This window comes from Hemiscyllium ocellatum, chromosome 31, assembly GCF_020745735.1.
Source record: "Hemiscyllium ocellatum isolate sHemOce1 chromosome 31, sHemOce1.pat.X.cur, whole genome shotgun sequence".
NCBI classification, from domain to species: Eukaryota; Metazoa; Chordata; class Chondrichthyes; order Orectolobiformes; family Hemiscylliidae; genus Hemiscyllium; species Hemiscyllium ocellatum.
The window spans coordinates 6511821-6535009 of record NC_083431.1 but is presented as its reverse complement, the minus strand read 5'-3'; the positions used below and the strand labels follow the sequence as shown (position 1 = coordinate 6535009).

General features: G+C 38.9%; 1 protein-coding gene across 1 annotated transcript in view; it reads right to left on the bottom strand.

Annotated features, from left to right (window-relative positions):
• Positions 1 to 5721, bottom strand: part of tbx4 (T-box transcription factor 4) — a 108924-nt gene extending 103203 nt beyond the window's left edge. The window contains exon 1 of the mRNA XM_060848079.1: positions 5566 to 5721. Coding sequence (XP_060704062.1) covers positions 5566 to 5721 — 156 coding nt within the window. The remainder of the gene's footprint in view (positions 1 to 5565) is intronic.
• Positions 5722 to 23189: the final 17468 nt, after the last annotated feature.

Genomic DNA, 23189 nt, shown 5'->3' with positions numbered 1-23189 from the left:
CTTTTCACTGTACTTTGGTATACATGACAATAAATCAATCAGAACAGAACCTCTGACACTCCTGTTTATATCTGTCAGCCAAGGCTCCCAAATTGGACTAAGTTAAAAGTCCCAATCAGGGAACTCATGTGCTATGAGTTGACCTGGCTGACCTCGTTACAATCAGTCCATCCTCACCTTCTAAGTCTGGGGACGTAGGCCTGTTCTTTTCCTTGCTGCCTCTCCTGCACCATTTTTGCACCGGGTCCAGTTCCAAATCCTCAGATACAAGCGGACTGTACCAGACCATAGCCTGCCTCTTCACCTGGAGCATCTCAGAAGAAATTCATCTTCTTCGGGCAGTAAAGGTGTCGAGAATGCAACATTAGCCGTGTTCATCTGAGACTCTGAAGTTTCTTCAATGCTTGATGGAGGGGGAGAACCCATGGGTTCCGAGGAGCCAAGTACGTTTTGCTCCTGCCACAGTTGTGAGTCTGCAGCTTTCATGTGTTCCATATGTTTGTTTAGGACCACCTCGCCTACCTGAACTGTGTGTCACAGGACCTGACCTCGCACTGACCATGCCTTTTGCTCATGCAGAGCCGTTTCCATGTTCTTGGCAACAAACTTTTTCCTCTGAAGTAAATGGTCTCTCTTGCTTAGGGGAGTTGTGTGTCCAGCATTGACATTCCTGTTGCCATTTCACCCTCCCTCCTCAGTCCAGGAAGATCAGATTTAATCTGGTCTTTTTCCCATTAGCAACTCTGCTGCAACTATCCTTGCAGTTGCTTTGGGAATGTCTGAAAATCAGTTAGGAGCTGGGTCAGTTTAGTATCGAGTGAAACTGTAGGCTGTTTCTTTAAATCTGCCTTGAAAGTTTTGGACTGTTCTTCCCACTAGATGGTTGGCTGATGGATGGTATGGACCTTATTTGCCAAATGCCATTTAACTTTATTGTTAAAAATGGCCTGATTTCTGTGACCAACACATCCTAGAGTCTGTGTATTGCAAAAGATGCTCGCGGTTTTTCTATCATCATCCCCATATGTAATGAATAAACTCTCTGCATGTCCTACCACTTTGAGTGGACGTCCACAATGACTAAGAACATCGAGCCCATGAAAGGACCTGCATTGTCGATATCTATCCGAATCTAGGGCTTACCTGGCCATTCCCACGAATGTTGGGGACCTGCTCGCAGTGATTTTGGCACTGCCCCACCAACACAGCTATGTTTGCAAAGAACCCGGGCCATCAAACATAACCTCTTCATTTTGGAAACCCCAGGAAAGCCCTGGTGGAGTTTAGCTGGTATCTTGCAGCGACCTTTCCTCAGAACAATCACTCTTGCTCCCCATAATAAAATGCAGTGTTCTGTGGTGATCAGATCTCACCAGGTCCAGAAAGGTTTCAGTTCTGGTTGTGACTGCCATTTGGTTTTCCCCCATCACCACCTGCTGTTTTAGTTTTGCCAGAGCTGGATCTTTTTATGTCCACAGTCGGATATTGTCCACGGTGACTGGAAGGGCATCCAGAAAGTTTAAAACCAGAATGGACTGTTCCAGTGGTAGCACCACCGATGGTGTATCTGCCAGCAGGAGGTGGCTCGAGGCATCCACATTTGTTACTTGGCTTCCCAGACAGTGTTCCAACTTGTAATTGTACACACTTTGAATAGGAGTCCATCACAGAATTCGATCTGAAGTTACAGGCCTTACCCTCTTAGAGTAGCCTTAGCAGGGTTTTGTGGTCTGTTATTATTACATTTACTGTTATTATCATAAAGGTACTGTGAAACATTCTCACACCAAACCTTCCTTCTGTATCTGGCTGTATCTGTGCTCTGCATTAGCCAAAGAATAGAAAGCATACACTAATGGGCATTCCTCTACATTGAACCCTCTGTGAGCCAACGCTACCCTGATACCTTCCAAGGATGCATCACATGTTAACGTCAGATCTCACCTGGGACCATGGTGTGCCAATAATGTAGACAATGATCCTGCTCCACTATCCTAAAGGCAATGTCTTGGCTACAAGACCATTTCCAAGGCTGTCCCTTTTTCAATAGCAGATGTAAGGGTGTCAGGGTGGAAGCCAGTTTATATAGAAACTTTCCCATAAAAATTCACCAATCCAAAGAAAGACCTAACCTCCAATACAGACGTGAGGCCCAGGGCACCTTTGATTGCCCTCACATTACTCTCCATGGGTGCAAGCTGGTCTTGTCAACTTTGTAGCACAAGTAGGTCACTTGTGTCAGGAACACACAGTTTTCCCTTCTAAAACATGTGCCCACTTGGGAGAAATGGAATTACTCCCGGTCAACATGTAGGGTGATCTTATCTCTTTTGATATTCCCTAGACCTTCCTGAAAAATTTCCAGGTATCTAAATAGGACTTCACTTAGGAAACTATTTTTCAATTAAAAAATGTTGAGCTAATCGCAGTGAATCTTTCTCAACCAATTTCTCCTCATCAAGCTTGGGCCTGAGCCTGTTAGTAAAATCAGTGGTAACCGAATCAACTGCTTCTCATAAGATACCAGAACCAAAGTTATACTCTTAATCTGTAAAGGTTCCCCAGTATAGGTTCTCAGTGTAGCCGAGGCCTTGTGCAAACTTACGGGTTGGAATCTAGAGTGAATTTTGTTAAAGATGGTTCTGCAATCACTGAAACAGCATTGGTTTCAAACTCCATTAAACCATGTGACCATTTAACCTGATGTTTATTTTGATTGTCTATGATTTGGATGTTGCTAAGCAATTTAACTCTTTCAAGCCAGATTTAGGTGGGTTTTCCAGGGTGTGCACTCCCCTGGATATCAACCTATCAGCTCTCTTACTCAATTAGGCCTAGTGGGACTCTTTTGCTATCTCCAGTTACATACCAGCAGCAACTACAATGGCTTGCCAACTCAGATCCTGAAGAAAATGTGAAACATTTGGCTGAGGCTTGGCTTTGTTTTGCAGTTTTGCTGTGGGCTGACTCTCTTTTCAGGGTGTGTCCTGAGTGAGGCTATGCAATTGCTTTCACTCAAGTGGTGTTCCCCAAACTCAGTCACCCTGGTGAGAGTGTCATCTTCCAGCGGCATACCCTGTAACTCATATGCTGCACTTGCCGCATTTTCTAATGATAAAGCCAGTTGGAGTGCCTGTTTGGGGACCAGTTGAGCTTCAGCTATCAGGCTCTTTTACATTGTCATGTCATCAATTCCATAAACCAAACTGTCTCTTAGCATCTCATTAAGGGTTAAACCAAAGTCACATGCCTCTGCCAGTTCTCTTAACCTAGTCACAGAGGTGTACAGCACAGAAACTGACCCTTTGATCCAACTCGTCCATGCCGACCAGATATCCCAACCTAATCTAGTCCCACCTGCTGGCACCCAGCCCATATCCCTCCAATGCCTTTCAAATGTTGTAATTGTACTAGTCTCCACCACATCCTCTGGCAGCTCATTCCATACACGTACCACCCTCTGCGTGAAAAAGTTGCCTCTTGGATCTCTTTTATATCCTTCCCCTTGCACCGTAAATACATGCCCTCTAGTTCAGCACTCCCCCACCCCAGGGAAAAGACTTTCCTTCTTTCCATCAATGATCCAGCCCCCAATTCTCTCCATTAACTTAGCTGCCTTGCTACTTCAGCTTCAAAAAATTATTTACAAATGTCAGATTATCCCATCAGTTACCGTTCCTTATTCCCTCACACCCTCCTCTGACCTTACTTTTGCCATGAAGTACTTTGGCACATTTTGCTGTATTAAAGGAACAATACAATATTTTACAAATTCTGTTTTCTTGGATTGTTTCCAAAGTTATAAATGTAACACGTTACTCTTTCCCTGAATCAAAAACATCTAATGTATGGTTGTTAATGTGAAGAATTCCCTCCCCAAGAGAACACTGGAGGCTAGGTCATTGAATATATTCAAGGCTGAGTTAGACAGATTTTTGACTGACTCTGATTCAAAACGTATCAGGACGTACAATGGAATTAGGGCAAAATCCGATCAGAAATGATCATTTGAATTGGCAGAGGGATTGAATGGTCTACTCCTGCTCTTACTTCTATGTTCTTATTGATGACATATTCCAATTAATCTTCTCCAGAAAAATATGGCACAGTTGCACATTCACAATATGTAATTATCCATTAATCATATTTAATGCAGAGGAAATTAAAGGCAGTAAAAGTGCAATTTTTCAATAACATATCTTGTAAGTGCATCCATTGTTGATCATTTCTTGCTCTCCACCCAGACCCATCTCCTCCTTCCAATTCTATGTCTTTCTATAATCGTCCCTGAAGTGAAAAAGAATTCTACAACTGCACATCTAAGCTTTGACCCTCCATTATTCAGCATGACAGTTCTGTAGCTATTGGTCTGTTCAACCATGATTTGACCTTCACCCTTGGTACCTTAATCCTCCAATAAAACATTCTTATCTCTTTCTTATTTTTGTCATTTGCTTAAATACTCAGGTTCCAGAGAGGTAGATTTGAATGGGAAGTGGGAGGCACTGGCTTTAAACTATTCATTGTTGACCCTTATTGGGCCTCATAAATCTGTAGTTCTTTGGATCTTGCCCTTATTTGCTGAAAATTCCCGTATCCCCAATTCTCTTAATTGCAAAGAATGCAAACAAGCTTCTCTTTTGTACTAAAAATCATCTTCTAAAATCTCTCTACCTGTCTCTTCCACTCTCATATCCAACAGAAAATGCAAGCAGTCCACAAAATTCTTTGTCCATTAGATCAAGACCAACTGTTCATCTTCCTCTGCCATTTTCCGGGTTTCCTTTTGTTCACAGGGTCGAACTTCTCCCTGAGTTCCTGCTTGAACTTATAGGTTGCTCTGTTTGCTTTCCATTCTCTCTTTAATCTCATCGTGTTATAAGAGACCCATCTCCTTCTCTCTTAACATTATTCCTGTAACTTGCAAACCTTGTCCCTAAGTTCACTGATGTTAACAGTTCTCCTTCCCCAAAACCATTTCCCTTCCTTTCAAAGCTGCTGTCTTCATCTTTTTCCTTAAAAAGCTCTACATTCTTCTGTCCTTGCAAACATGTGATAAGCCAAAGTTAGAAATATACTAGGTGTAACAGGTATCGTGAAGTGTTAAGCATGGATGACTTTGTAGATGTGGTTGGAGATTTTGAACTCTATAGCTAAAGGGTAATAGGGAGTCAAGGAAGATCTTAGAGGTTAGCATTCAGATGGCCAAATGAGTTCAAGTGCAGTATATGGACAATGGAAGCTGGAAAGCTATCAAGAAAGACATTAGAAAAGCCAAGCCTGGAGTTGACAAAGGCATAGGAATGTTTTTAGTGACAGTTTAGAATGAAGTAGGAGTGAAGTCAGCTGAAATTCCAGAGATGGAAGAAAATGTTCTTAAAGATGGATTGAATATGATTTTGAACACAACTCAAGGTTTGCCTAACACCATTGGATTATGTTGAGCACACAGCTGTGGAAGGAGGTGAAATGAGAGGCAGATTCTTTCTGCGAGAGATGGGACGTATGATTCAAACTGTCTTTTGTTTTATCCCATGGGAAAGTATAAAGGTAGTGATTTCATACCTGGTCAGGGTCCTGTCCCTGGGGGCTGCCTGGAGACATGCTGCTTGCTCCTGGTGCTCCATGCCCTGGAGACTGTACATTGTGTTCCTGGTGTCCATCTACTGGAGCTGCTGGAAAGCTCTCATCACTCTCAGCCACACTCTTCTCTTGCAGCATTTCCTAAAGAATCAACACAGGAGCAAATATGTTCACTCAAGGATATTGTGTAAATGAATAGTAGCTAGTCTATTCAAAAAGATAATCCACATTTCAAATTGTAATAATGAATCTTTACTAGTAACATAAGACCATAAGATGTAGAAGGAGAAGTAGGCCATTCAGCCCATCTAGTCTGCTCCATAATTCTATGAGGTCATTGCTGATCTGAAACTCTTAACTCCACTTAGGCATAATTAGTTAATCCTGTTTTTTACTAATACAAGCAAAATACTGTAAATACTGAAGATCTAAAATAAAAACTCTTGCACTCAAAATGTTAAATCTGTTTCTCTCTCCACAGATAGTGCCAGACTTGCTGAGTTCCTTCAGCATGTACCTTTTTTTAAAATTTATTTTCTTAAGACTACTTTTCAATTTTTTTTCTCAAAGAACTAAACTCCTGCTGGTACAATTCTACAAGAATGAAGTTACCAGTTCACAGTTACTAGCTGACCGTCAGTCCTACACTCAGGTACTGGCTTATTCTCCTGCCTGTTTGGACAATAAGGATCAGCCCACTGTATAGACATCACATCTTGATCCTTTCCTTAAATAAAAACCAAAAGAACTGCAGATGGTGTCAATCAGAAACAAAAACTGAGATTTCTGGAAAAGCTCAGCAGATCTGGCAGAGAGGGTCACCTTACCCAAAATGTTAATTTTGATTTCTCTTCACAGATGCTGCCAGACTTGCTGAGTTGATCCTGTCCTTACTTGGCATCTGCATTTGTTCTGTTTGAAAGCATTCAGATTAACTGAAAGAGCTCTGGTATATGTTAAGCCTGCTCCCCTAAATTTGTATGTTCCTCACTTAGAAGTTGACATTCTTTGTTTTATTAAGTTAACATGAGTACTTGGTCTAAAATTCTGAATCTCCCTTTTCAATAGATAACAAATTCATTTGCAAGTACAAACTTTGCTGAAAAAATGGGCATGCTATTGAAGCTTTTTCTCTTGCACTCATCCCCTTGTTTGAGGAGGCAGTTCAGATGAGGATCGCTAGACTGATTCCAGAGATGAAGGTTGCCTTATGAAGAGAGATTAAGCAGTTTAGGCCTACCCTCTTTAGAGTTTAGAAGACTGAGAAGAAATTGATTGAGGGATACAAAGTGCTAAAGGAACTTGACAAAGTAGATGTAGAAAGGATGTTCCCTCGTGTGGGACAATCTGGAATGAAAGGCCATTGTTTCAGGACAAGGGATGACAGATTTAAGCAAAGATGAGGATAAACTACTTCTCTCAAAAGGTTGTGAATCTGTGGAGTGGATGCTGGGACACTGAGTATAATGAAGGAGGAGACAAGACAGATTTTTAATTAGTCATGGGTTGAAGGGTAATGAAGAGTGGGCAGGAAAGTAGTGCTGAGGTTGAAGTGAGATCAGCCATGATTGTATCAAATGGTGGAGCAAGCTAATGGGGTAGAATTATTCTTATGCTTATATGCATCAAAGGAAACAATTTAAATCAATGTAGCTTTCTTTGAGGCTGACATCTGAGTCTAAATCAATTCTCTTCCCTGGCAGTCTGTTACCCATAACCAATGCTCCATAGAAAGTAAATCTTTTCTAATTTCTAATCTTGCTTGAAGCTTGTGAATTTTTCACTTATGTAATCTACTCCTGAGCTCAAAGTGTAAGCGATCGCTTTTTAACCTGTCAGATTTGGAGATGCTGTCAGATTTAGGGGCGGCACGGTGGCACAGTGGTTAGCACTGCTGCCTCACAGCGCCAGGGACCTGGGTTCAATTCCCGCCTCAGGCGACTGACTGTGTGGAGTTTGCACGTTCTCCTCGTGTCTGCGTGGGTTTCCTCCGGGTGCTCCGGTTTCCTCCCACAGTCACAAAGATGTGCGGGTCAGGTGAATTGGCCATGCTAAATTGCCCGTAGTGTTAGGTAAGGGGTATATGTATGGGTGGGTTGCGCTTCGGCGGGTCGGTGTGGACTTGTTGGGCCGAAGGGCCTGTTTCCACACTGTAAGTAATCTAATCTAATCTACATGCTGGTGTTGGACTGGGGTGTACCAAGTTAAAAATCACACAACACCAGGTTATAGTCCAACAGGTTTATTTGGGAGCACTAGCTTTTGGAGCGCTGCTTCTTCATCAGGTGGTTGTCCAGATGAAGGAGCAGTGCTCCGAAAGCTAGTGCTTCCAAATAAATCAGTTGGACTATAACCCTGGTGTTGTGTGATTTTTAACTTGCTAACTTGTCAGATGTTGCTTACCACTTTACATCTCTGTCTTGAGATAATACATTTAATTGTTTGAGCTTTTCTTTAAAATTAGTTTCTTAAGGCTCACTCTACCAATTAGCTTCCTGAAAGTTCAAATCAAGCCCTATATATATATATATATATATATATAGTAAATACATGTCACAAAATCAGAAGATAAATGAAGCCAAGGAAGATCACCTGGTCTATCATCATGTGTCATGCGTCTCCTTGTCACAATGCTGCTCTCATGTATTGTATACTATCATAGTAACTACAATTCAAAAAGTACAAGTTTTAGCACTGAAGACTTTGAGACGCCCTGAGGTCATGAAAGAAGTTAGAAAAATGTACGTTCCTTCTAGGATAATTGCTTGAAATTAAACTGCTGTCACACCAAGAAATATTGTATGACAAGAGAAAAACTAGAAAAATATGTTCACATAGATAAATGTGGGAGCATTCGGTATCTTGCTTCAAACCACATACGTAGGATGTACAATGGACCATTGGGTGACAGATGACAGATGACTAGCTATGGTACAAGACATTTCACCTGGGGTCCAGTCCCAAGAATTCAACCATTTAGGAGATGAGGGGAGGAAGAAAAATATTAAAATGAATATATTCTGCAATAGAATTTTTAAAATGAACATAGAAACAAATGTCTCCTATAAACTTTTTTGTAACTTGCCAACAAACTTGGTTCAGCAAGTTTTGTACAGACCTGGTGAATATTAAAAGTCTCACTCACTCTGTCTTTCTCTTTTTTAAGTGAGACTGTTCCAGTTATTCTCACTTGGGAGGAAAAAATAACAATTTTGCTCATTTCAGTGGTTTTTATAGCCTACTCACTAATTATAAACCCATTTTAGTGCACTTCATGGTGTCCCCAACTGCTGATGAATAAGCAGATCTCTGTTCAGTCCAGTAGGTTCCCAACCTTGTCTTGCCTTTGTAACATTTTGCTACTGGCAATAGTGTCAACTCGATACATAAGAAAGTTGCAGGAGAATTCAATACTAGGTGGAAAGAGCGAACACCAAAGTAAATCACAATAAATCAAACTTACATAACATAAACTGACAAATTGTCCAAAATTATAGGGCGAAAGTGAGGACTGCAGATACTGGAGATTAGACTTGAGAGTTTGGTGCTGGAAAAGCACAGCAGGTCGGGCAGTATCCGAGGAGCAGGAAAATCAATGTTTCGGCCAAAAGGGCTTTTGATTCCATCACCATTTCAGACAGTGATTCCCAGATCACAATAACTTGCTGCATATAAAATGTTCTCTTCATCTCTTCCCCTGCTTCCTCATAAAATTACTTTAAGTATACATATTCTAGTAACCAGCCCTCCTTCCATTAGAGTTCCTCTCTATCTACTCTGTCAGAGTCCTTCAGACTTTTCAACATTTCCATTCAGGTTTCTCAGCTCTCTAGTCTCCATGGGGGTAACCTATGCCAGTGTCAATACAGTGATCAGCCAACAGAATCAAACAAATTTTTGTATTAAGTAAAACTGCAGCTGCATTATGCAAATATACAGCACATGTATATTAACATTTTACAGTCCCAATTTTCCTGTTAAAAATAGCAAATAGGGAAAATAGCTTTCCCAAACAGCTGTAAAAATATTTTCAAGGTACCTCCTTAAAATCTCACCTAAAGTATTGAAAATCTTGTCTTGAACTTACAAAATTCCATTGTACCATCAATTTGGCATTGATATAATGTGACTCCTCTTATACTAGACTATGGACAAGCGGCATGTTATGGATTAGTTCACCTAGAGACCCTTCTGTTCTACCTGTAAATTCCTAATGCAGTGGGGAAAGGCCATTGTCTAAGATCCTCCTCCCAGAGTCCACCAAAAGGCTGGAACCCATGTAGAGTCTCTTGAGATGTATGCTCTAGAGAACTTTTGATATGATACGTAAATGTACATTATAAAGATAACATCAAATGATGTGTCGCTAAGCATCTCCTGTACTATGTTGCAAAACAATAATTTGCATTGCATTTTATGTAAATTTTAATTTGTATGTGATGTACCTTTTTACAAATGCAACAAGTAAGGTACATGTTTTTTAAAAATTCTGATGCTTGGAAACTCTGCTTTCTTTCTCTGATTCCTCAGATGGTTGCAAAATGTTAAACCCTCCATTGGCCAAAGAGTACCTGAGTATGAGCTGCCTCCACAGCTTATCCCACATGGAGGCCATTTGGATTCACTATAGTGGATCACTACTGGTAACATATCGGTCTACACAATCTATCAAACACATTCATAACCTTGAGGATGTCTAATAAGTCTGAGTCTTCTTTTTTCTAAAAAATGATCCCCAGCTGTGAAATCTTTCTATATAGCTATAACCTTCTCATTTCCATAAAGATTCTAGTATGTCTGTATGCATCTTCTCTGGTGTTTTATATCTTTATAATATGAAGTCAAGAATTTGTCACATCACTCCATAGGGGGATTGAACCAAGTTTTGACATAAATTTAACATAATTTTTAATTCCATCTATCTAGAATTGGAGCCCACTGCTCTATTTCCTTTTGGTGGCCTTATCGACCTGAATGGCTACTTTCAACTGGCTGCAGAGATGCTCCAGTTGGCTTCAGTGCTTCTGGGCTCAAAAGAGGAAACTGGCCCATAACAGTATGCCTCTTCACTATCTGGCAGTGAAAGGTTTCCTTTCTAGAAGCATATGCTTGTAGAAGTCAGGTGTGAATACAAGTCTTTCTTTTACCTTCACTATTAAAAGTGCATACTTAGTCCCCTGCATTGGCAGGCAGTATGTCCTGTAACTGTCCCAGAACTTGAAGCATTTAACCTGCTTTATAACAGCAGCTTTGAATTGAGATTTATGATTGGCTCCAGTTTATATTACTATAGAGAATTTGGAAGGAAAACTGACTCAAGCAGAACCGTTGGCCATTCTTCAACCATTTATGAAAACCTTAACTAGCATTCACTGCGGCACTGAGTTCATGGTATACAATTGCAGCACTGATTTTGCCTAGTTGTGTCTATAAAGTTTTAAAGCTCACTCTCAAGTGTTTCCCTAACGTTTCCCTTAAATTATATTAGAATTAAATCTGTACCTGGAACACTCATAGACTCTTCCAAAAAGATTTTCATTTAAACAACGTATTTTATTAACTCAGTTAGCCAATGAAGCATTTTTGAAGTGTAGGCATTGCTAGAATGTCAGAAGTGGAGAGATTGCAAGCAGCAAACTGCCATGAACAACATGATAATGACCAGATAATTTATTCTAGTGATGTTGAATGAGAGCTAAATATTTTCCAGGACATTCTGGATAACTCCGATGTTGGGAGAAAGTGAGGATTCCAGTGCTCTTCTTCAAAGTGGTACTATGAGATGTTTCAAATCCACTGACGGTCACCATATAGTTCACCATAGTCCAACCGGACTGAGGTGGTGTAACCTGGGGGTTACCACATCTCAGACAAGGGGAGAGTTGAGAAGAGGGGCTTTCATGGTAACCTCAGCTAGGTGTGGGAATTGAACCCAAACTGTTGACACCATTCTGCATTCAAGGAAAGAGAAGGCTTTGTCAAGGCAGCTCTCTACCATTACTGTACTGAAAGTTCAGTATCAATGAGGCTCAACTCTGGAAAACAGAATGTGAACCAAATGTCTCTGACTTAGAGATGAAATCTTGCCACCCTGATTTTACTGCGGGGATTTTGCCACAGGCAGTTTGTGCTGACGGGTGTCCACTGGGATTTCACCGCAGGCGGCTTGTTGCTGGCGGGGTGTCTGCTGGGATTCTACCACAGGTGGCTTGTTGCTGGCGGGGTGTCCTCTGGGACTTTACCGTAGGTGGCTTGTTGCTGGTAGGATATCCACCTGGATTTTATCACAGGTGGCTTGTTGCTGCGAGCGGTGATGGGAGCTGCGGAAGCATGTTGGAAAACCTGGAAACATTTACGCCTCTCATTGGGCCTTGAATTCTGTAAAGCAGTGCCTTTGGGACAGATGGGCTTTCCACATCCAATCCGAGCAGTTTCCTGCGATTTTACTGTCTCCATAGTTCACATTTTTCCTCTTGCTTCTCCCGGTCTATCTTGAAACTAACCACTTGTTTTCACTGGACTGGTTTGGGAGAGTCGACTCTCCTGTTCCTTGGATGCTGCCTGACTGGCTGTGCTTTTCTAGCACCAAACTTTTGACTGATCCCCAGCATCTGCAGTCCTCACTTTCTCCTCCCTAGAGGAACATGTTGGGCCTGGTACTGTCAGTGCTGTTTATAGAATAGCCACCAGGAACAGGAATCCTGCGGTATTTTACCTTCCCTCAAAATCCAAGGCTGCTGTGTCCAATTGTTGCTCCTTTACCCTGGCCTAGACTGAGGTCCACCTACAGTACATATTCCTCCCAAATACCTTTCTCTTTTTGAGTTCAACCTTCCTCAATCTTCACTAACCTGCTACAAGCCACTGAGTGTTGTGACTTGGTGAGCATACAACTTCTGCAAGGTGCTGTCCTTCAGAATGTTTAAACTGTGGCTATATTTGCCTTCTTAAGTGAATATAAACCATCCCATAAAACTATAACATAAATTGCCGGAGAAACTCAGCAGGTCTGGCAGCAGCTATCGAGAGAAGCTGGAATTAATGCTTGGCGTCCAGTGACCCTTCTTCAGAGCTGCTGAGTTTCTCCAATAATTTCTGTTTTTGTTTCAGATTTTTGGCACCTTCAGTTCCTTGTGTTAAATTATCCCATAAAACTATTTGACAAACAGCAGAGGAGTTTGCCCGTAATTCTGCCATTATACATTCTTGTATTAACATTAATAAAACAGATTGATCATTTCACTTCATCTCTGTTTTTGACCCTGCTGCACTCAAGTTCAAATTTATACTTTTAGAAATACTTCATTGGCTGTGAACTGCTTAGAACACACTGAGGTTGTGGGAGGCACTGTACAATGGCAAATGCATTCCTTCTTTGTAGGGGCAATTTCCTTTGGCTAACAGTAGAAAAACTGGATTTGTACAAACAGTTGCAAAGTAACAAGAGATATGACCGTTACTGTGAACTTTTCTCTTATCTTAATGGCAGAAGAATATTATTGGGAAAATATTGCTGGTTAAAAGTTTATGAAAAGGTCATCTCTCTAAGAAACTCAAGCAGAACTGCACTGCAAGTCAGGATTGGGTAGGTGGTGGTGGTGATGCTGGTAGAACTGTAAAATAAAATTATTTTGTGAACACTCATTCAGAGTGAGCGTGCTGAACAGGCTGGGGCTATTTTCCCTGGAGCGTCGGAGACTGAGGGATGACATTAGAGAGGTTTATAAAATCATGAGGGGTATGGATAGGATAAATAGACAAAGTCTTTTCTCTGGGGTGGGGGAATTCAGAACTAGAGGGCATAGGTTTAGGGTGAGAGGGGAAAGATATAAAAGAGACCTAAGGGGCAACTTTTTCACACTGAGGGTGGTTATATATATGGAATGAGCTGCCAGAGGAAGTAGTGCAGGCTAGTACAATTGCAACGTTCAAAAAGCATTTGGATGGGTATACGAATAGGAAAAGGAATATGGGCCGGGTGCTGGCAGGTTGGACTAGATTAGGTTGGGATATCTGGTCGGCATGGACGGGTTGGACCTAAGGGTATGTTTCCGTGTTATACACTTCTATAACTCTATGACTCTAATTATATGAAGAAACCACAAGATTTTGAAGTAAAAGTTTAGGTTTGAGCATCGCAAAATCTGATTCCATGGTACCAGAGAGAATTCAGATGTGTTGTACTGAAAATGTTGTTGTACTAGCAAACTAATTTAACAATACAACCTTGTTAAGTAATGGAAATATTACATGCAAATTTATCATAAAATGTCAATGTTTGTTTGAAAAAGTTGTATAAATGGATCAATTATCGGATTGAGTAATGGTGAAATGCAGTCATATAATTTATCCATGGATTAACATCATTAAATGTGGTAGAATCCAAAGCATTTCAAAACCATTAATCCTCAAATAGGACATTCCAAACCAGGACAATCAGTTTTAATGATTTTATAGTTTCATCCTACCATCATTACTGATTTTAATTTTTCAGTTGTTTTCATAGGCATGCAAGGACTTTCTGATTATATTCCTTTCTATCTTTCATTTTTTTCTATAATTTACTTTCATTTTTATACATTCTCATGTGAATTTTCTTGATAGTTTTTAATTCTGGTTCCTTGTGCACTTTCACTTTCCGCTCTGGTTGTAGCCATTGAATTCCACAAAGCAGGAGCGAAACTTGATTTCATGATTTTGAATCACAGGAAAAATATTAAACAAAAGCATACAAATATGGATTCCCCTTGTAACAATGGTATCGTATTGTTATTGAAATTCATGGCAAATATTTTGCTAGCTTGTGGCAGTTATATGTATCTAACTGTTTTTGTACCTATACACTTATATAAATGCTTCATCTATCAGACAGGGATATATAGTTGCACGGTAGAACTTTGCAAAACAGAAGGTTATTCCACCCATTGTGAGTAGAGGATCTACGGTGTTGTTTCGTTAATTCTGTTTAAATTTGTTTAGAAACTTCAGATTAAGTATAATGCTATATTTCCAGCATTTCATTCTTTAAAAATAAAAGCTAATGGAAAACAGCATTTGTAGACTTTTTTCCATATCTAGTATTGAAATTGTTTCTATGCAAAACTTAGCTTTGGAAAAGGAGTCATATTTGTGGTTAGCTGTCTATTATGCACATTACCCAATGTCATTGGGAAGGAAAATGAGGAAGATGTAGAATAGGTGATCACTCCACGACCACATGCTTCATATCCTGCCAAAGTTGTAAGTTCCAATAAGTTTCTTGATAACTTGTTGAAAGTAAAAAGAATTTATATTTCTCTAGTTCATTATCTCTGATACTGATTAGGAATGATCAGCCATGATCATATTGAATGGCGGTGCAGCTGAATGGCCTACTCCTGCAGCTATTGTCTATTGTCTATTGTCTATCTCAGGTTGTTCCAAAACACTTTTACAGCAAATTATGATCCTTGGAGGTATTGTCACAGTGGAACTGTGTTGACTAGACTGTTTAGGTAATATTGACTATTCACCATATATTATTTCAGTAGTGTCTCATTATAAGCAGTCACTAATTATTCAGTGCTAAAAAATATCAGGAGAAAAATATGCATCTATGACTCACAAGAAAATCATGTTCTTGAAGAAGCAAAAAGGGTTCCATTTATTTAAGGTATTTTACAACCTGAAGATGTCCCAAGATATTGCATAGACAATGAAATATGTCAGAAAATGTGTATTGCCTTTTATAGTATTTATTTAGGTTATTGATGGTGCTAGTTGCCATTTACTTTTTAGGATTAATTCACACTACACGTTTGGAATTCATACTCTGTGTCGACACTAAACACGGAAAGTGAATCAGAGACCCAAGCAGCCAGAAGTTAAGCAAACTAAACAGGGTTCTGGACTGGCTCAAATTTGATCTATAAATACTTTTTAGACAAGTAACCACAGTGTAAGTAGGACACTCAGATACAAAACAAAATCCCTCAAAGAACCTGGCATCAGCGAGAAGGCAAGAAACTATTTGCATGATGTTGCACACAGGGGCAGCAATTATTTTGTGACTTCCAGTTTATGGGAGGATAGAAGTAAGACAAAATACAACAAATAAAGCAAAGCCGTGAAAATTTCAGCAGAGAAAGTTCGGTTTGATGAGCTATTTCCAAGTATGTCGCTACAATTGAACATAGCTTTAGTGATACCACACCTGAAGCATTGTGCCCAATTTGGTCTAATTATCTAGGAATGGTTCACTAAATTGATTCCTAGGGTGATAGAGTTGACTTATTTTGATACATTGAGTAGAATGTGCCATTACTTATCGAAATATTATTTATAGTTTTAGCCTAAAGAACATATTTGAAGAAAATGCTTGCATTCTTGTAGCGTCTATCACAACTGCAAGACATCCCAGAGTGCATTACAACGAATGAAGTACTTTTGACGTGTGGTCACTGTTATGAAGTAGTAAGCATTGTAATCAATTTGCACACAATAAAATCCCACAAAACAGTGTGATAAATGTTATCGCAGGTTATCAGTTTATCTAATTTAGATATGTTGATCAAGATGAAATATTAGCATTTAACCTAGATAAAACCTAATGAAACTTGCTGGAAATATTTTTCTATAAAATAATCTCTCTTTCCATAAATGAACATTATATTTTTGCATATAACATTGATGATTTAAAAGTAAGACATAATCCTACAACTAATAAGCATATATTTGTGTTCAAACTCAAAATCTACTAGTTTCAGATTTTTCAGAATGAATAGACCTTTCATATACTTATATTAATAGTAACTTTTAGCAAGTTACCCTTAAACATATATAACAAAAGAAATATCATCTACTGTGCTTACCTTATTTTTAAGATCTTATAGTATGGGAACTGACTTTTGACTTAATTTTGAAGATATAAATGACAATAAAAGGTTATTCACCTTTGGAAAACATTTAAAGCTATTGACAAAAAGGCAAAATAAGCTGATATCCCACAATATAATGAGTGATTTAATGTATATAAGACAAATATAGTGTATTAAATATTATACTATTCTCTGAACAAAGCTGAACCATTTGCATCAGCTCAAGGCCTTTCACAATCAGTCACCCCAACTTTTCACAGTCAGCATTAACAGATAGCATCTGTCTTACGTTATCCTGGTTGCAAAGTTTTTGCATATTGTAATAGCTTATTTATAACTGTAATATAACATTGTATACAAGGTTTCTTCAAGTCTTTGATTACCAAAGGTCAATTCTATTTCAAATGACTCATACTCCCTTAGTTAGTTGTGGGATCTCACTTACAGGAAGAATCACCAACTCATTCCAAACTCGAGGATCCCTGTGCCAGGAATTTTAGCTACAAATATATATTAACTTCTATTAAGACCCCTATGTTGATTTTATATCAGTCTCGTTTAACTAAATGCAGGTGGAGAGCATTAATTAGCTTTCCCTTGAATGTATAGAGAGAGTGAGAGAAAGGGTTAACTGACAGAACAACAGTGTCCCAACCTCTGGGCCAAAAGGTCTGGATTCAGTTCCACATTCAATAGAAATGTGTCATAACATGTCCAAAAAGGTTGATTTTATATATTTTTACAGAGAGAGAGAGAGAAAGAGGCTAAAATGGGGATGCCGATTTAAGAGGTGTATGTTTTTAATAAATACATATCAGACCGCATAAAGATTGATTCCAGGGCCAGCCTTCAGTCACTGGATTTCTGTATTATAACTTACTGACTCAACGTTCCACCTAATATTAACAGCTTTGTACTTTTAATTAATTTGGAACTATTAATTTGTGCAAAGTAATTATAACTTTGAAGTGATAAAACAGACATGGTCAATACATTCAGAAACAAAATGGAATCATTCTTGCTTTAACTACTACTCAAAAAGTATTGGCTGAGCAATTAGACTGGAACAAGTTCCCTGAACCAGGATCCGGGTGTCAGGTTGAATGAAATGGAATGAATGGCTTTCTTTTTTACCTTGCTTCATGTTTAAATGCTAAAAATTAAAAATTTAACATTTAATTTTGTTTCTTTAACAATTTTAAAGTAAGTGATTTTGGAAAAGCCCATAACATCGTGATCTATGGTTCTTAACAATATAAGTGCAAGTTTCTTCTCATTGGTAAACACATCATTTGTATTATTAGTGTCATAGATTTAACGGATCAACTACAACTCTTCATTCATATGTCCTTTTCAGACATATCTTCCCAAAATAACTAATGAATTGTAGTCACTAAAGCCAAATAGCTATCTGATAGTCATCAGAACCCAATTGAGAATTGCAGAAAAGCTTCTTCTACTGAAAAGTGGTTAAAGATGCAATTGTTAGTAGTAGTTCAGGTAACAAACAGATACTTTTAAGGAGAAGTTAGATCTGCACATGAGAGGTAAAGGGAAAGAACAACATGTTGATAGCATTAGATGACTTACCATGGGAGGAGGCTGACATGGATACAAATGCTGTCAAAAACCATTTGGGCTGATTGACCTGCTTTGTTGCTATAAATTCTACGTAACCCTTTATAATATGCAAAACGAATAGATTTTCGAACAATCACTAGAATCCCGATTAAAGTCTGATTGTTTAACACTGCAATTGTCAATGGATCATGTTGCTTCAAAGCTTACACTTTCAGAACTCAAAAGTAAATATTTGCTTTTAACATTTGAAGAAGCTTACTGATCTTACTTGCACATGTATGTGTGTATATGTATTTGTTTTGCCAAAATTAGAATTGAATAATCCCTCAGACTTTCACAAATGCTCTTATGAAACTTGAACCAGGTTCTGGAATTGACTGCAATGTTGTGTGATTCTAAACTTTATGATATCATTGTGCCATTGTTTTTAATAGCTGCTCTGTTTTCTATCCAAATCCATCCTTCCCTGCTTTTCTGCAGTCTGGAAGACTCTGTAACTGCATGCTTGGGTGCTGACATGTGAAAAAGGCAATGTGATAGAAGACAAACGAGGATATGACATCTCTTGTGAAGATATGAATTTGAAAGTAATATTTCAAATCGGTTGTAGTGAATCTTTACAGATTTATATTTAAAACTCCTTCAGTAATTATACCTAGACCAATTGCTTCTTAGTCACAAAATAAGTCAAATGTTGTTTTTATTACATGGCATTTCAAAAGTTTTATCAATATTTTGCAAATTGATTTCTGTAATTTTTATGTTTTTTTTCCATGTCAACTAAAAGTTAGTGCCCTTGCCAACACATACAAAGGGTCTGCTATTCCGTATAATCAGACATACTGGTTTATGGTGAGTGACTGTGTCAAATTCCATTTTTATTACATGCCATGCCTGGATATTTACCAGTGTTTTGGGGATTACATTCTGGAATTCTGTCTTTTTTTTGTAAGAGCTACAAACAGTGGCATTGGTTATGCTAGTTTAATGTTGATCATCTTTCTTTCCATTCCTCTTTTAGAAATTAAGAAGGTAATAGATTTCTGATGAACATAAACCACCCCAGATTCTCGTTAAAAAAAAGTAAAAAGTTTAAGTTAGGAATAAATCAAAGATTTGTGATAAGCCATTTCCAGGTAATAGTTTTCAGACTTCATGGACAATCACATCATTTCCTAAATACACAATCCATAGTTCCTTTGATTTTTCTTTTCCTTTGAACAAATGTTCAAAATAGAAGCATATCCAAATCCACATCCCACAATAATAGCCCTGTTGGCACTCACATTACCTCCAGCTGCACTAGAATCAAACCACAAGGAATCTAGTGCAACATCAAACTCATCTAGTTAAGTTCCTGGTCTAATCAACTTTCCTTATCTAATAAAAACTGCAAGAGAAGATTAATAATCTACTAAATGGTGATGATTGTTGCTCAGGAATTATCTCATTTCTCATAAGTTGTCTTGCCTGGTGATCAAAATCACACATTGCAGCTCTTCTGAGCATTCTCTTCGTCACTTTCTACTTAATGAGGTTATTCATACTGTAAAGTATTTTCAGCTTTGCACCAGTGCACAGTCTTCAGTATAGCTCAATGAGGTTTCTCAAACCTTATTTAGGTTAGCAATAAAAAACCATCTGAAGGATGTAGTCTCACTTCATTCTGGCTTCAGACCACTGCAGTCAATGCAAAGCAAATTTTAATAGACATGGATGGCCAAACTGAACTCAGTGGTCTACTCAACTCTTATACGTTACTATACTACTCTTTAAGAATTTTCTGGGTGGTCCTTTAGACTCCCAAGAAAATTTTTAAACATTTTTTTCAATGTTAGCAAGATGCCAATAGTTTGTTTATTAAGATTTGGATTTTGAGAGTAGAATGAATAGTAGTTTTGAAAAGGGAATTGGTTACATACGTGAAAATGCAAGCTTGAAAGGGCTATGGATTAATTGGGCAGTTATTTTTTAAAATGTCACCATTATAGTAAACTAATTCTGTGCTGTAAGATGCTATAATTGCTGATGTGTACTCCAACTAACTTAGGCTTAATTCTACCACACCACTAGGCAGGTACCTACTGGTACCTGTAGTATCTCTCTTTTTACAATTAATTTTCATTTGGTAAATATGTAAATTATGGTATGTTAAAAGTAGGCAGGTAAGGCAGAAACATAGCAGATCAATAGAAAGCTGGAAATTAAACAGAGACTGATTTCCATTGGTTTAAGGTAATTGTAATGCCATAAGACATTGAGACAGAGTATACATCATATGCAAAGTTTTTAAAATGCTGAGAAATTAGAACAAAAACAGAAAGAGCTGGAAACATGCTGGAAACATCTGGACAAAAACAACAACAGCTGTACAGATACTGACTGACCAGTTGTGTATCTCCAGATTTTTTCATTATGTTTCAGATTCCCATTTCTGTTTTTTAGTTATGATGAATAAGTTCAATGTATAGTTATTTTCCATGAAAGATATATTTATAACTCCAATTATCATAAACCCGATGAACATTTCAATTAAAAGGATGTATATATTGCAATGTTAGTATGGTTGTTGTATAGTTCCCAGTTTGCAGTGGAGTTGCAAACCTTTCAGATAGTCCTGAATCTCTAGAACTTGATGAAAGTCCCTGGAGGTCACTGTGAGCAAGAACTGGGAGGGAAATTGTAAGGGGTGATAAAAACACTGTGTGTGTTCTTCATTCTCTTTAGTCAGCTTTGTTTGTTAATCTTAAAGCAGGGAGCAATTTGAATATAGTTGAGAATCATCTAGCTGAATGGTTGGAGTCATACATCACACGAAGGAATATGGTTATGGTCATTGGCGATCATTCGCCTCAGTCCCAGAATTTCCCCATATTAGATAGTTTTATTCAACTTGTTCAGATAGGCTCTTACACGTATCTGAAGGTGGGACTTGAGGCCTGGTCTTCTGGTTGAGATGTAGGGCCACTACCACCATGCCTCAAAAGCCCTAGGCATTTCTTAGGGTAATGTCCTCAGTTCAAACATCTTCACCTGCTTCATCAATTGCCTCCCTTCCACTATAAGGAGGGAATATTTGCTGTTGATTGAACAATGCTCAACATCATTCATGACTCTTCAAATCCTGTTTCTATGCAGCATGTGGCAACCTCCAGGCTTGAGCTGATAAGTGATAAGTAACATTCACATCACACAAGTGCCAGGCTATAACCAACTCCAACAAAAGAGAATCTAACCATCTGTCCTTGACTTTCAATGGTATTATCATCACTGTACCCCCACTATTAATATCCTGGGAATTACTATTGACCACAAATGGAAATGGACCAGCCATAGAAGTCACTGTGGCCTCAAGAGAAATTCAAAAGCTGAAAATCTGCAGCCTCTTCCCGAAATCCCCAAACTCTCCAACATCTATAAAGTACAAGTCAAGATTGTGACCAAATATTATCATTTGCCTGGGTGAGTCCAGCTCCAAAAGCCCTCCAGAGGTTTGACACCATCCAGAGCAAACAGCTCACTTGATTGGCACCATATTCATCATCTTCAACATGACTCTCTCTCCTGTCACCACATAGTGACAGCAAGGTGGACCATCTAGAAGATACACCTTCATAAATATACCAAGGCTCCTATAACAGTACCTTTAAACCCATAATCACTACCACCTCAAAGGATAATGGGGCACCCACATTGTACTCCACCATCGGCAAGTCGTCTTTCAAGTCACTCGCCTTCCCAACTGGGAACTGTATCACCCTCCCTTCATTGTCGCTGGGTCAGAATCATGGAACTTTCTTCCTAACAACACTGAGGGTGATCCTACGCCTCGTGCACTCCAACACTTCAAGAAAGAAGCTTCCTATCGCCTCAAGGGCTATGAGTATGAGCACTAAACGGCAGCAATTCCCATATCCTACGAAGGAATAAAAAGAGGAGCAAAACCGTGTGCCAAAGACTTCAACCCTGAAAGTGAGCACGAAGACACAGCATGATGGAAGTCGCAGCTCATGTGATGAAACCTTCAGAAGCATTATCTATCTTTGTTGGCAATAATAGTGATGTTTGGTGATGTTAAATATTGGGCTCGCCTCGCTCGAATAAGATGCCTTGCGAATTTGGAGGTTCTTGTGACTATAAGTTCTAACCTTGCGCACTGTGGGTATGCTTATAAATGTGGCCAGCTCCCTCTTGCCCCTCCTCCACCTTAGACCTCCTGGTTGATTTTAATACGCGCAGTTTATTGAAATGTTTGGACAGTGTTGCCTGCGCACTGTAAACATTGAAATGGTTTATTGGTTTGAGGAGTTCTACATATGCGTCTAATCAGTGTATGTTAAAGGAATTGCTTCACGGAGGAGATAAACAACAGAAAAAAACAAACAGGGTCTGACTGCGCATCCTCCATCCAGGTAAATGCCTGGCAACAACCCGTACTCCGCGCTGTTTGCTGGAAACTCATACAAGGGATTGGCTCAACATTGGCAAGTGATACAAATACATCTTAAAGGTGAAAAATTAAGTGGTGCTCTTTCAAAGACAAGACGCTGTCTAAACTACATAAAAAATGAAAACCCCTATTGCCTAATTAATTAAAAATAAATGTATACAAAGCAGCACAAATGTTATTTAGTTTGACCATCGCTGGATCTCAACAAACATGAATAGGATTCGATTTTATATCTAACACACCCTGTGTTGAGGGAAAGGGCTCGTCAATTGGAACTTGACTTGTAACCAAACATCTCCCCGGGTTAGATCCAGGCGCCAGAAATTCTGAATGATAACCAGCTTTTTTTGTCCAGCATAAGAACTTCGTTGCAATTTAAGAAAGAAAAGGTGATGTTTTGATGTGTGGCGGAAAGGAGAGAATGATTTGATTTTGCTTCCCCTCCAGTGTTGTTATTTTGCTGGCGAGAACTCGCTGTAATTCATCCTGCAGAGAGACTGAAGCAGTCACAACTAGGAATGTTTCCTTCATCACTAGATATTGAAGATGACCGGTTCAGTTTTGAACTGGCTGAATGATGTAACCTTGCCGATTGTGGTGGATCTGTAAAGAATGCTGAGTGATTTCAGATTTACTGTGTTGCATGCACTTAGAATAAAGCTTAATCATCGCAAGGATGCGCCTTTAAATATTTAAATACATTATTCAAGTTTCTATCT